The sequence below is a fragment of the Nannobrachium achirus genome, assembly GCF_963921795.1.
Source record: "Nannobrachium achirus genome assembly, chromosome: 9".
Classification (NCBI taxonomy): domain Eukaryota; kingdom Metazoa; phylum Chordata; class Actinopteri; order Myctophiformes; family Myctophidae; genus Nannobrachium; species Nannobrachium achirus.
In genome coordinates, this window is record NC_137818.1 from 39149119 (window position 1) to 39162959 (window position 13841).

The window sequence follows — 13841 nt, forward strand, 5'->3', positions numbered from 1 at the left end:
GTGTATGAGCCCTTTCTGTTTGTCACAAGAGACACTCACTATTTCCCCATAAGCAGCCAAAGGAGCTAAAAACAGTGGAGGCAAAGTCTCTACATACAGGGCTATGAATGTGGGTAGACCGGTAGAGGCCGATATATTTTAGCTGACAGAAAGCACAGCCCACAAAATAAGTAAACCCATGATTATAGAGGGAGGAATACTGTACAAGAATATACTTGGCACAGAATGTTAGTAGGGGCTACTGTAGGTTATAGCATCAACAACTATCCACTGTTTTATAAATGTATTTAAAATCTGACATATGTGGACAGAAAGCTAGCCTAATTCTGGACATTATCCTGGCCATCTGCCCAAGGGAGTTGAACTTATTCTGAGAATAGACGGCTATTTTTACCTCAAACTGTATTAATGTCCCACCTTTATCATGGATGGGTCCAGACATTTGGTGTCTGTTGGAATACCATGTCAATAACAGAAAGTTTGACTTAGGATTGACAGTGATAGATGTTAAATGGCAAACTTGTCTGGCAAGAAAAAAGTATCTGATGACAGCAAGAGAAAAACAACTGACTGACAAAAATAGAAAACAGCAGACCACCAACTCCCAGCTTTTTGTGGCAGTGCAAAGATGTAAGGGTCTTAATGTTCTCAGGGCTAATAATGTCATTGTTGGCAGCTCTCAGCAAGCAGCAGATATGACATCCATTTAGTGAACGAGTTGAAGGAGGAGGCTGGTATTGTTGAAAGTGTTGTTAATGCAGCACTGCAGATAACTGGACTCGCATGACCTACATTTTTAGGTTTCTACCTGCAAAGTCTCCCTTACAGCTAATGTTATGTGAGCAAATAATAATATAGAATTCAAGTAAATAGCCCGCCAAACCCAGCTGTAATAATGGTGAAGATGTGCAAATGTTCACCCCATCAAAGGTTGAGAGATAGACATAGGGAATTAGGGATGGTCAATTAACTGAAAATATATTTTATAATAAACTACATTGATTAGTCTGATTAACCATTTAACCAAGTATTATACTTTGTTGTACAATGGTTGTGTACAAAAATACCAAAAATGGACGATATGCAACTTATTTGCAAGCTCACATTTTGCATCGCAACACATGAGCTTGTAGAGCTGCTATTTTAACTTTTTTATACAATCGTTTATTAATGGTAATCGAGGCAATAGTTTTAAATAATCTGTGGTATTGATTTGAAGTCACACCGCCCAGCCCTAATTTGTAAAAAGTTAACAATCAATCACATTTATTGGGGAAAAGGGATCTTTCTGCAAAGCATACAAAACCTTTTGTGTCAAACTAGACACAGGATCTAAATGTCTCAACAGAAGAGTGGGGATTCAGGGAATTACACCCACACCAAGTTATAACATAACATATTAACAGAGGGACATTGAATAAGGAAAATATAAGAGATAATCCATCAGGACACTATACTCCAGCACATGCATGTTTGGTTCTAGGGTTTCTTTTTTGGCGGTACAGACATTATACAGAGAAGACACAATTTCATCAAAAGTCAATGAGAGGTCTGAACCACTGGAGGCAGCAACGTGCTGGGATTTTCCATGAAAAAACAGCATAGCCACAGTAATGACAAGATCTTTGATGATGAAACAGGCTTTTTTCCATTGTAATATTGAAAATTGTATAGCACAACATGCTCTAGGCCAGTGTTTCTCAAACTTATACATTTCAAGGTCCCCCCTTAACTCTCTGACAGTGTACAAATGGAACCAAATGGTCCCATTAGGGTTCATTTGGTTCCATTTGTATACTGTTAGAGTTACAGACTTGTATGGGTCAACTTTAGTCCCCCATAACAGAACCCACAAAGTTCCTGGAATCCACTTTGAGAACCACTGCTCTAGGCAAGACATTTCTATTCAAAGAACATTTCTATTTAAATAGATATTTCAATTTCTATTCAAAGAGATCATGTCAACCATGTCTTTTTTAATATTTTCATATAGCCCAGCTACCTAATCTTACCCCAGGCCATTTTTCCCCAATGTAGGCTATAGGCTTGCCTACTGTAGTCCAACATTAACATCCCATATTTGGCTCCACTCCAGCCAACTGATAAACACTGGTCTACACAATAGCACTGATATTACAACCCAGTTACCAGTTCCCAATTTGGCTACATGGTCAGAGTAGGGTTGCATACTCAACACAATATATTGACTACAACAATTGCTACCATGCAACAGGTTGCATGTTTAAATAAGACATTATATATCCAGGCCTGAATAAGGTCTCACTGACACTGAGTTATGTTAGTGCTCCACCCATAGTCCATATAGCCTACTGTATCTTGGGCCTAGTTTATGGGCTGAAATGGATTGAACATAACATAAGCTTGACAATATTTTTTCAGCCATTGTCTTAAGCTTGGGGGAAATGTAACAGTCCTGTTATTCACTGTAAACCACAATGAAAGAAAGCAGTGGAGTGAAGAGAGAAGCCAATGTTTATTTCCACCAGTGCCCATGGCCAGGCAGGTTGGCGCCTACCCAAAAACACTGGCATGGTGGGGGGCCCCCTCTCTCTCTCTCTCTCTCTCTCTCCATCTCCACCCACCCACAGAGTGCATGCATACTCTTACATTAAATAGGCCCACTGACAGATCCAGAAAAGCAGGAATTACTTACACAGTAATATCCTTATGTGAATTTATCCATTTGTAACTCTGAGCGTAGGATTAGAGCTATATTATACTGTGTCATTCAGCAGTCTGAATACATACTGCATAAGATAGCCTACACACCATATCCCTGTGAGATAAAGTTGATTGTTGGTTGTAGGGTGGTGGTTATAATAGAAAGCAAAGATGAGATTTGATGAAAATCGAATCCAATGCGGGGCTCTAAACCGCCTATTGAGGCCATTCTATTATGGACATGCATGACTGACAGCTTCTATAACATTATGGGCAAAATCAACACATGCATGTTAGAAATGTAGCTATTTTTTTTAAATGCTATGGATTTCACAATACTCATAAAAGCATTGTAGCCTACGTGAAATGGCTGGATAATGACGTTATTATGTGTTCACAGTTTATCAACGAAAACTGCATTGTCCGATCATCATTCACACTGGCTGGGAAAATAAGGAATGATTCGTGACTGTACAGCTCCCTGCGGATTTTAACACCAAACACCAGTTGTTACGTCCACACACACAGCCAGCCTACACATACAATACACCACTTTTACGCACACATACACGCATGTTGTTCTGCACACACACATTTGTTTGCAATATATTGTAACAAAAGATCGCGACTAACCTTGATTCGTTCGCCTCCGTTTATCCACTTGTAATGCAGTAGCATGAATCGCCAATTAAGTTTCCAGACGCTCGAGCAAAACGTCGAAAGGGGAAACTACAGTACTGTGTCAACTAAAGCGATGTCCACGTAAATATGCGACGAGGGGAGTCTGGAGAGCAGGGATGTCTCTCTGGAAACAAAAAGGTTACGTCTTCGAACAGCTGTTTCCAAAATGGAGTTGGCCAGCTCACAGCCAATCAGATTTCACTTTAGCATTCTCGTCTCGTCTCGTATACTTGTATTATTAATATTAGCCTAATACATTAATAATAAAATATAAAATGTGTCTTGACAACATCAAACTATTTGGGAACCCCCCTTATAGTCATCAAAATACTAGGGTACACAATCCACAAAACATAGCTACTCAAATCTATTGTTGGTACAATGTGTGTGTGTGTGTGTGTGTGTGTGTGTGTGTGTGCGCGCGCGCGCGCGCTTGTGTGGTCTGTCAGTAGTCTAGATATTCTACGTAAATTAATGCCAATTTTCAATAACCTGGGAATTGTCTAAGACTTGATATTGACCTGTTGTAAGCCCATTTTGTTTTCCGAAGTTTTGCACACACAATCTACCAAATGAATACACCTTTTTCTATAAAATGCCACTTTGGATGATTTTACATGCTGTGGACTGGAGACAAACATTTGACTAGAATTAAGGCGAAACGTTAACTTTTGCCATGACTTTCTATGCAATGAGCAGTTAGAGCAAATTCTCATTTAATGCAAAAAGATCTCCCAGTCCTAAGTATCCATTACATTTCATCATCCTACAAATAAAAGATTATTTTTTTTTATATTTAAAAAAGCCTTACACTTTTGAAAATTTGTTTATTTTCTTCACTATAATAGTTGGAACATGAACATGAACATAAATATTACAATAGAAGCCATGCTTACAAAAAAAAACATACTAATGGAACCAAAATAGAAAATAAAAGTGATAGACTACATTTTAAAAGTTATCACCAGACTAACACATGCTACATTATTGCACATACTAATCTCTAAATGGCCTTTTGTAACATTTGGCAAACCAGACATCTATGATATAGCATATGTATTGTATCTTTGTACTGCTTCTCTTCTCCCCATTTGACTTCTGTGAATAGAAATATTATAATAAGCCTCTCATGTGTTAAGACTGAGTGGTGAGCCTGACCAGAAAGTAGTTTAGTAATAAAAACAAATAATAAAAAACATAAGGCAGATTATCTGACTTTAGCAAATAACTTGATAATTTTGGTCTATTGAATCAAGGGGAGAATAAAGTCAACTAAAGAAAGGTCATACATGGCTGATGCCTTCTGAATAAACATATTACATTTTCTTAAAATACATTAGTGTTTTTGTTGGCCACAGAAATGAACTATTTACATAGCCTATACACATACTAAAATAAGACATGAGCTGTTGAGGATATGCATGAATATTGCTTTGGTACATAAAAATTCAAGATGATCATAAATCCAAAGAAAACATTTCTGTTAAGGCAGATATGAGTGGTACACAATGTGGCGTTCCAACCTTCAAACCCAACCATGCAGCAAGACTATAGGAATGGCCATTATACAGCATGAGCATACTATGTATTACACTTACTTAACAAATTGGAAAAAAATGTGAGCTTGACAAACCTAGGTGTAAAATATGACTAGAGGGGGACATTTGTACATCAGGTCACTAATAAATAATCATGCATTGGTTCAAGTCAAAAGCCTATTTTCCAGAGACTAAAGCTGCCTGAACAAGATAAAATGCTGGGCTGTGTGTACACTAGAGCAGAGGTTCCCAAACAATGGGTCGGGGCCCATTTTTATGGGTTGTGAGTAAATGTCCTATATTGCAACGCAAAACATATTTTTTTGACACAGGGCTAAGTTAACTCAGGGGTAGTTAACTCATAATGTATGTTTTACATTATTTTGGGTCCTGGGGTAGACACCACATTTATCTTTAGTGTCTTGAGCTGAAAGGTTTGGGAACCACCGCACTAGAGAGCACCGTTTGGCTCATGTAATGCAGCTTGGTTAGTAGAATAAACTACAATATTGGCAACTTGCCCGGTAAAACCCTAAAGACGTGTTTCAAAGGAAACACAAAAGGTCCTCTCAGTGATAAAGTATAACTATTCGTCAGTAGCAATAGTAGAGTTGAGAGCGCAGCCCCCTGAAGGTGTCATCGTCCTGGCCACTAGCCTGTTCCCCTTCAAACAGCATGGAGTCTGGAAGCAGGACACCCTCTAGTGGGTCTGGCTGGCAGAACTCCACTATGAACTCCTCTTCCGAGTCCAGCAGCATTTTTGACCATGCAGACATGTCCAGGTTGCCCGCAATGCCACCGTACTCTTCAGGCAGGACTGAGCGGGGGATGTTATGGTGCAGGGAGCGGAGGTCAGAGCCATGGAGGATGTACTGTACAGTTATGTGAAGACAACAATGCCACAGTGACATTGGCATCATGAGCCATTTAGCAAAGATATTCATTAGTCATACATACAAACACAAAGCACTAATTCACTACATCAGACATTCTGGCAAATATATACAATCGTGTAGGTTTTGTGGGCTGAATTCATGCCTCATATTCAAAGGGAGTATTCAGTGTAGAATTTAGCTCACTTTCAATGAAACGCATTTCTATTCCTTTAACAGTAGACAGTATTGTGTGTATATATACAGGGGGTTGACACACAGGGGTTGACACCCAAAGGTCATGTCCACCTGCCCGGAAAGTAAATCGTCCATTATAAGATGATAGGTAAGATTTTAATTAACGCTCAATTTAACGCTAGTCTTATTTCTTTACTTTCTGGGGCTGTGCGATAAAAAATGCCATACCTCAATAACTCCACAATCCAAATACCTAATTAGCTATGACTGAATATGTCTATGGTTTCACACTTCATACTCTTTTATATTTTTAAGACTAGCAACAGTAAAAACAGCACATTATAGGTAAACAGTGCTCTGATTTTACACTCCACAGAGCCATGAGGCCCATAGGGCCTTGATGTACAAGTACACCCCCTGGACATGACACTAGAATGTCGCAGGGACTTACCCAACTTGTGTATAATAATCATATATAAAATATTTTTTATTACAGAAAAGAAACACAAGACAGATAGATACTCACCCTCTCTGCCATCTTTTCTTTTAGAAATGGCTTAATTATTGCAAAGATCCCTTTGAAGATTCTCGGCTCGTTAATTATGTTAACAGCCTTGATTCTGATTGGGAAGCCATCCTGTGGATAGGAGGGAGAATACAAATATTCATTATCAGTTGCTGTCAAATATTTGCTATACAAATATGACTCTCTCTCCTGTCCCGACATTCCTCAATATAGTAAACTAACAAGTAAACTAACTATCTCAAAAAAACTAAGAGCTGTCGGGCTCTCGTATGTGCTACAAATCATGCATAGACGTTATTAGAATGTTTGAATATTCATGCTATATCAATTACAATAGTGCCAAAACTCAAATAAAATGTTTGTGCCCAACGTTAGTCCAAAAATATGTCAGTTTTATTTTTCAGTTGACGCATTTTAGAGCTGCATATATTTATGTCTTAAGGCCCATTCCCACTGGGCCAGATACAGATACAAAATATCTGTCTCCATTGAAGTGGATGAGACTGGACTACCATCGTAGTCGTCGGGATCGGGACTAACCAGCAACACGCTTTCTGATGAAGATGCAGTCTGGATGAAATATACCGGTATGTCCATTCTAGCATCTTTTTCTTCTCTACCTCAGCAAAGGTGAGCAATTATTTTGTAGAAAGGCTTATATAATATTCCTGCCATGCTTTATAGCATATTACTTGTCCAAGTTATGTTAAACTTTGTAACTTTTTTTCTTTTCATTTACACGAGTGCAATATTTCATTCAGCTTCAGCGGATCCATCGCACGAGGGCCTCAGTGGCCAAATACACTGATCTACTTGTTGTCAAGGCATTGCGACGCAAATCATTGTAGGCTTGAGATCTGTTCATTTTTACGAGTGGTAACGTTTACGAGTTGGATGTTCTGTTTGCTTTTTATGGTGTGAAACAATGCTAATGGTCTAAAAAAATATGCTTATGATTTAGGCACACGTGGGAATGGGATTCATCATCTGATACACATGTGATCCGCACAAATCAAGGCTTTACATAGCCTTTCATGAATCGCACATTGGTCTATACTGAAAAATATACACTAAAATATAGTTGGAACTTTTAAAAGAGCTTTGTGTATAAGACCCAACATCTTCTGCTTACCTGGAGGATGCTCACAACCTTCTTAGCTAGGAAGGGGCCTGGATTGGATGCTTGTGACATGCCTACACCTGTATAGTCTGCTAAGATGACAACCCCATTCACTTGATTCTCTTCAGGCTGGATCAACTTCTCCAGAGTCAGATAAATGGCCCTCACATTATCAACGAAGGGATAATCGTTTGGTTTCCATTTTCCTGCAAGATCATATTAATATACAATCTGGTTATTTGTTATTCAGTGTCCTTTCAGACTATGTATGTATGAACTTTGTCTGTTGACCTGTGTACAAATTAGTATATTATTAGTATATTTTCTAAAAGAATAATAATCAGGCTACTATTAGTCAAACTAGTAGACAATATTTTAATGCTATCTTTTTTAGAATAAGATTGAGGTCTGCTGAATGAGTGAGGGGAAGTGTGCTACTTCAAAGGATACAGTTTAATATTGCATGTATCACACACAAATTTACTTGTAACGTGACACAAACCTGGCCGAAGACACAGGATGTATCGTCCATTGGGGTCAGGATGTGGTAAGACAGTAAGAAACCCCAGGTCGAGCACGTGTTTCACGGTGGACGGCTTAAGGTCCTGGAACACCTCTGGCCAAGCCTTCCGACCCGCATGGTAATTGAGCAGCAGCTGCAGGGCGCGATCGTAGTCAAACTTCCTGGCCCGCAGGAAGCGCAGGAGGAATGCATCATCCAGCCTGGTCCTAAGATTAGGCTGGTCCTTCAGTATTACAAGGGAAAAGATGGTTAAAGTAGTCTACTTCCAAAACCAAGCTAACGAGAAACAGTAAATCTCACTATGAAGATTAACAATTAATTAAAATTAATCACATTAACCCTCTTGGGCAAACTATTAAAATGTGTCAAGATGCATCAACATTTTTGAAAATTGTGTGCGTGTTTGTCATTATAAATCTATTCAAGGCAAACCTTCAGAATCATGTCTCTCAGCGCTTGAACATCGCGCAGACGCCACTCGGGTTTCTCCTGGAGCTCCTCGCGGGCCTTGGCCACCAGCTCAGGGGTCAGAGTGCAGGTGTAAATGTGCGGAGGAGGCTCAGGAAACCAGCTGTTGACAGCAGCGCTTGATGCTTCCAGTTCCACTGATGGAGAGGTGAGATCAATGGACTCATGTTCATCATCGGCCATTGACTACCTGCAAGTTGCTGATGGGAGAATAACAAATAGGCAGTAGTGTAAAAGTAACTAAGTACATTTAATCAAGTACTGGACTTAAATACGATATTGAGGTACTTTTACTTTACTGAAGTATTTCCAGTTTTCAGTACTTTTACTTCTACTCCACTACTACATGTTTGTCAGAGGCAAATATTAGCCTATACTTTTACTCCACTACGATTATTTGAAAACTTTAGTTACTATAGCCTAGTTGTCTCCACCAGCCGAAGGCTGAGGGAGAGTATGTTTTCCCCTCCGTCCGTCCGTCCGTCCGTCCGTGCGTGCGTGCGTCCGTCCGTCCGTCCGTCCGTGAGTGCGTCCGTGCGTCCTCGCAGTTTGTGAGCAGCTAATCTCAGTCACTGTTGGCCCGATCGCTGCCAAACTGAGCACACACACTCCCTGGATGCCAATCTAGAACCTCTGCCCCACAATTTTCAAATCAGCCTCATGGTGGCGCTATAACAGGCCGATTTGTGTGGCCTGGTTGTTACCAGCTAATCTCCGGCGCCGTTGGCCCGATCGCTGCCAAACTGAGCACACACACTCCCTGGATGCTAATTCAGAACCTCTGCCCCACATTTTTTAAATCAGCCTCATGGTGGCGCTATAACAGGCCGATTTGTGTGGCCTGGTGGAGACCTGTGCTCGGAAGAGCACTGCTTCTAGTTAGTTTTGATTATAATTACAAATTAAACATTCATTAACTATTTCAACCCTATATACATTAACTATTTCAACCCTATACATTCGGCCTTTTGCAAATAGCTGATCTACAAGCTCACAGATCGAATTGCACTAGTAGGTCTATGTAAAAAGCTTCGCTCTTTGTGGACGATCAATCAAATGCCATTGTCATAATAATGTATAAGTCACCTTGGGTAAAATACGACGAATCTAACGCAAACATCCCCCAACAGTGAACATGCTAAAACGAGTGGGGGGGGGTCTGCAAGTACTCTACAGTAATGTACACACATATTCACTTTATTTTACTTATTTGACGTGATTTGAAAACCTCAGCCTTATCACACCGACTAAAACAAACTGACCGATCAACAAAACAGCGATGCTGATGCAACATCAATAATATAAGGTTAAAGTATTATGAGTTACCAACCCGAATGGTCGTTTAGTAAATGATCTTCTAATACAAATCCAGACGACATTTATTAGCATCCATTTGACTTTTGGTCAAACCTAAAGGACCGAAGGAGGAAACCTGTCAGGAAAATAACCAATCTGTCAGGAAAATCCTATCAGTTCCGGGTTTGGAGAAACAGTGGCCTCTCTTTGGCCAATCTGTATCACGTGATCCACTACAGAACGCGACGCGTGTCATAGACTGCAATTAAAATTACAATAAACTGTTGTTTGTTTACCCTTTTTATTTTATAGTCAACAGTAATCTTGTCAGACACCTACAGTACTAGTAGTACACCATTTCTGACTGTTTTACTGTGTAAGATCTTAGACAGCATTATTACGCATTGAGAACCAGCAGATGGCGGAATTGTACCAACATGGACCTACACCTCTTGCAACTGCTTGCAACACTGCGTCCACGTGAAACCGCTCACATACTGTTTGTATCTGGCACACAGGTATGGTATATCATATTTGCAGCTTCAAAATGAAAGTAATTAAAGTCACATGGGCCCTTGACTGCTCACTGCTTGCTTGCACACGACACGTTGATAGATACAATGCTAATGCTTATTGCGACCGTAGGTCGCAGATTAGTATGTGAACGAACGGTCACAGCTTGTCTGTATCTCTGTCTGTCTGTCTGTCTGTCTGTCTGTCTGTCTGTCTGTCTGTCACGCCTGACACTGTGGTTCTAGGGTTTGTCGCTCTGACATCATGCTCTGATGTCACTGTGATGTCAGGGGAACCACGACAGAATGTGTTTGCCGCTCTGACATCACGCTCTGGCGTCACTCACTGTGACACTACTAAGAATCCCTTTTCTGCCCATATATGGAGTTACCTGATGTCATCAATATTAAGCCTGTTTCTAACAGGACTTCATATAGTGGAGCGGCGTAGCTCTTGAAACATGACAAATCGTTCAATTTTGCGATAAAAGCGCCAAACTTGGTAGATATGTTGATTGATATATTAGAAACAAATCTGGATATCGGGCCATCAAAAATTTTGATTTTTCAAAATGTCCACTAGCGGTTTGTTAAACCTTCCTAAATCACCCTCTAGGAGCGACAGTTTTAGTGATAGGAAGCTGAAATGTTGCATGCTATGTGTGCATGTTCATGTCAATTGGTTAAAAGGGGGTGTGGTAATGGGAGTGGCCTATCATAAAAAGGTGCATAACTTTGATATAGATGCACAGATTTGCACAAAATGTTGTGGAAAGGTTGGTCACGACCCAAATAACATCTGAGTAACTGTTCACACCATCTTCCAAAAAAGGGGTTTGTCATTAGGACCAGTGTAATACCAGTGTAGTACCAGTACAAAACCAGAAGCTCCCTGTGGTCCAAACACCCAGAGGTCGTAGCAGCACGGGGCAGGGTGGAGGAAGCATGGCTTGGCTTTGCATGTGAGCCTACTGTGGAGAGACATGGGATACTGAATGAGGCCAAACAGCTTCTCTTCAGTACCTATGATAACATCAAGGGGGAGGAACTGATGGAGAGGGTGCAGAGAGTCCAGGCAGCGCATGGTGAGAGGCAGTATGGAGAAGCCTGGACGAGGACGAGAACCACGGTAGAGGACCAAAAGCACAATACAGCCATCAAGTTGTTCTTCTTCACCTCCTCAATTCAACTCCTCAGGGCCAAGATCTGGGATAATGTGGTTCTCTCCTCTCGAAAGCCATTTTTGTTTTCCTCGGGTGAGGGTCGATGGCATGCCGAATCCGGTTTAGTATCATCCGGTTGTAGACCTTTGCTGCAATACAGGTCAGGCTGATGCCTCGGTAGTTGCCTAGCAGGGCAAGGTTACAGAACTGTAGGATGATGTGGTCAAGACATCAGTTCTTTACGACCTCTGGGGGTATGCCGTCCGGCACAGCACTCTTACCCTTTCTCAGAGTGTTTTTCACCATGGCAAACTCGGTGACCGTGAAGGGATCATCCTTGATGTTGAGGTCCTGGAGGAATGATGGTATATCTTCCTCCTCTCCATCTGATGTTGTGCCCAGCAGCCCTCAGAAGTGGTTGAACCAGGTCGCTACCCTCTCCTCACTGGTGTGTCCCTCGACCTGTCCCTCCTTGGTCCTCTTCCTTGGTCCTCGTCCTCGTCCAGGCTTCTCCATACTGCCTCTCACCATGCACTGCCTGGACTCTCTGCACCCTCTCCATCAGTTCCTCCCCCTTGATGTTATCATAGGTACTGAAGAGAAGCTGTTTGGCCTCGTTTAGTATCCCACGTCTCTCCACAGTAGGCTCACATGCAAAGCCAAGCCATGCTTCCTCCACCCTGCCCCGTGCCGCTACGACCTCTGGGTGTTTGGACCACAGGGAGCTTCTGGTTTTGTACTGGTACTACACTGGTATTACACTGGTCCTAATGACAAACCCCTTTTTTGGAAGATGGTGTGAACAGTTACTCAGATGTTATTTGGGTCGTGACCAACCTTTCCACAACATTTTGTGCAAACCTGTGCATCTATATCAAAGTTATGCACCTTTTTATGATAGGCCACTCCCATTGCCACACCCCCTTTTAACCAATTGACATGAACATGCACACACAGCATGCAACATTTCAGCTTCCTATCACTAAAACTGTCGCTCCTAGAGGGTGATTTAGGACAAACCGCTAGTGGCCATTTTGAAAAATCGAAATTTTTGATGGCCCGATATCCAGATTTGTTTCTAATATATCAATCAACATAGCTACCAAGTTTGGCGCTTTTATCGCAAAATTGAACGATTTTATAGCCACGCCGCCCTACTAATATGAGAATGCCCATATGTGGAGGCCACATCGGCCACATACCACACTAAAGGTGGTTGCACACTGCTGCGTTTTTCGTTGCGAAATGCGTTTTTCAGGGCAAGGAGAGAGAGGGAGATAGAGAGAGCAAGGGACTGAGTGGTGCGCGAAACGGGCGGCAGTGTGCAAACGTGACTGACATAACGTGAGGTTGATTTTTTTATTTGCGTTCTCCGAAAATCACTCCGATATTCGGCCCGAAAAACGCAGCAGTGTGCAACCAGCTTTACAGAATCCATATATGGCCAAGACAGAAGGCCAAGACAGCCGATATCTGTGTGGCTGGTTCTACAGACAGGGATCTCCATGTATGGGCACAAAAGGGCATGATTTCAGATGTCATAGACATCATAGGACTTTCACATAATGAATAACTGAGTAAGCATGTTTGGGCTCTCACATATCTCCATATACAGTACATGGATCTCCATATATGGGTACCAGGGGTCTCCATATATGGGTAACTCGTCCGATATACATCACTGGCCAGATGGCCAAGAATTGGTGCTTTAGGGCAAGGTCGCATGTTGCCTTGAGGCATCTTACTAGTAGATACAATGCTAATGCTTATAAATCTGTCTGTCAGTCTGTCTGTCTGTCTGTCTGTCTGTCTGTAGCTACTAGCTACTTTGTATTCTTGCATCTAGTATCTTGTGTTTTAGGAACCATGGTGGAAGGCAAAATATATCTGTGATGTAAGTTGTGCACTGAATGATAGCAATTATGTACCTCATTGTTCATTTGTGATTAGAAACAGGTTTTACAATGTAAAACAGGGAATGGGTTCTCCAAAATGGGCCCAATCAAATTAGTATTCTCAAGTGTCTAGTTCTCCTGATACCTCCTGAAGCCAGGTATAGGCCCACCGCACCTACAGTAGGTGCTTCATGTTTCATGTGTAACAAATTGTGTCATGCTATTGCTATGTACAGTAATAAGAAGGCATGAAGTCGACCTTGCCACATTGCCAGAACTTTTCCACTTGGTACTCTCTCTCTCTCTCTCTCTCTCTCTCTCTCTCTCTCTCTCTCTCTCTCTCTAGTCTCTCTCTCTCTCTCTCTCT

General features: G+C 41.3%; 2 protein-coding genes across 2 annotated transcripts in view; both read right to left on the reverse strand.

Annotated features, from left to right (window-relative positions):
* pkig (protein kinase (cAMP-dependent, catalytic) inhibitor gamma) overlaps positions 1-3476 on the reverse strand; it is a 28244-nt gene extending 24768 nt beyond the window's left edge. Inside the window, exon 1 of the mRNA XM_080733465.1 lies at positions 3316-3476. The gene's annotated coding sequence lies outside the window, so the exon portion shown is untranslated. The remainder of the gene's footprint in view (positions 1-3315) is intronic.
* Positions 3477-4204: 728 nt separating this feature from the next.
* On the reverse strand, positions 4205-10077 carry ttpal (tocopherol (alpha) transfer protein-like). The gene is made up of 6 exons (XM_080733425.1): positions 9939-10077; positions 8573-8808; positions 8120-8363; positions 7630-7823; positions 6498-6608; positions 4205-5773 (listed from the first exon to the last, which is right to left on the reverse strand). Exons 2-6 carry the CDS (start codon positions 8789-8791, stop codon positions 5495-5497), a joined length of 1047 nt encoding a protein of 348 aa, XP_080589551.1. The 5' UTR covers positions 8792-8808; positions 9939-10077; the 3' UTR covers positions 4205-5494.
* Between the last annotated feature and the right edge of the window lie 3764 nt (positions 10078-13841).

What these genes read in the sequence shown, in the direction of transcription:
- ttpal (XM_080733425.1), bottom strand. Translation starts at nt 8,791, where the DNA reads ATGGCCGATGATGAACATGAGTCCATTGATCTCACCTCTCCATCAGTG. An exon ending in AGGTTGTGAGCATCCTCCAG is followed by an intron (nt 6,609 to 7,629) that starts GTAAGCAGAAGA and finishes TCCTATCCACAG; the next exon opens with GATGGCTTCCCAATCAGAAT. An exon ending in AAGAAAAGATGGCAGAGAGG is followed by an intron (nt 5,774 to 6,497) that starts GTGAGTATCTAT and finishes ATAACTGTACAG; the next exon opens with TACATCCTCCATGGCTCTGA.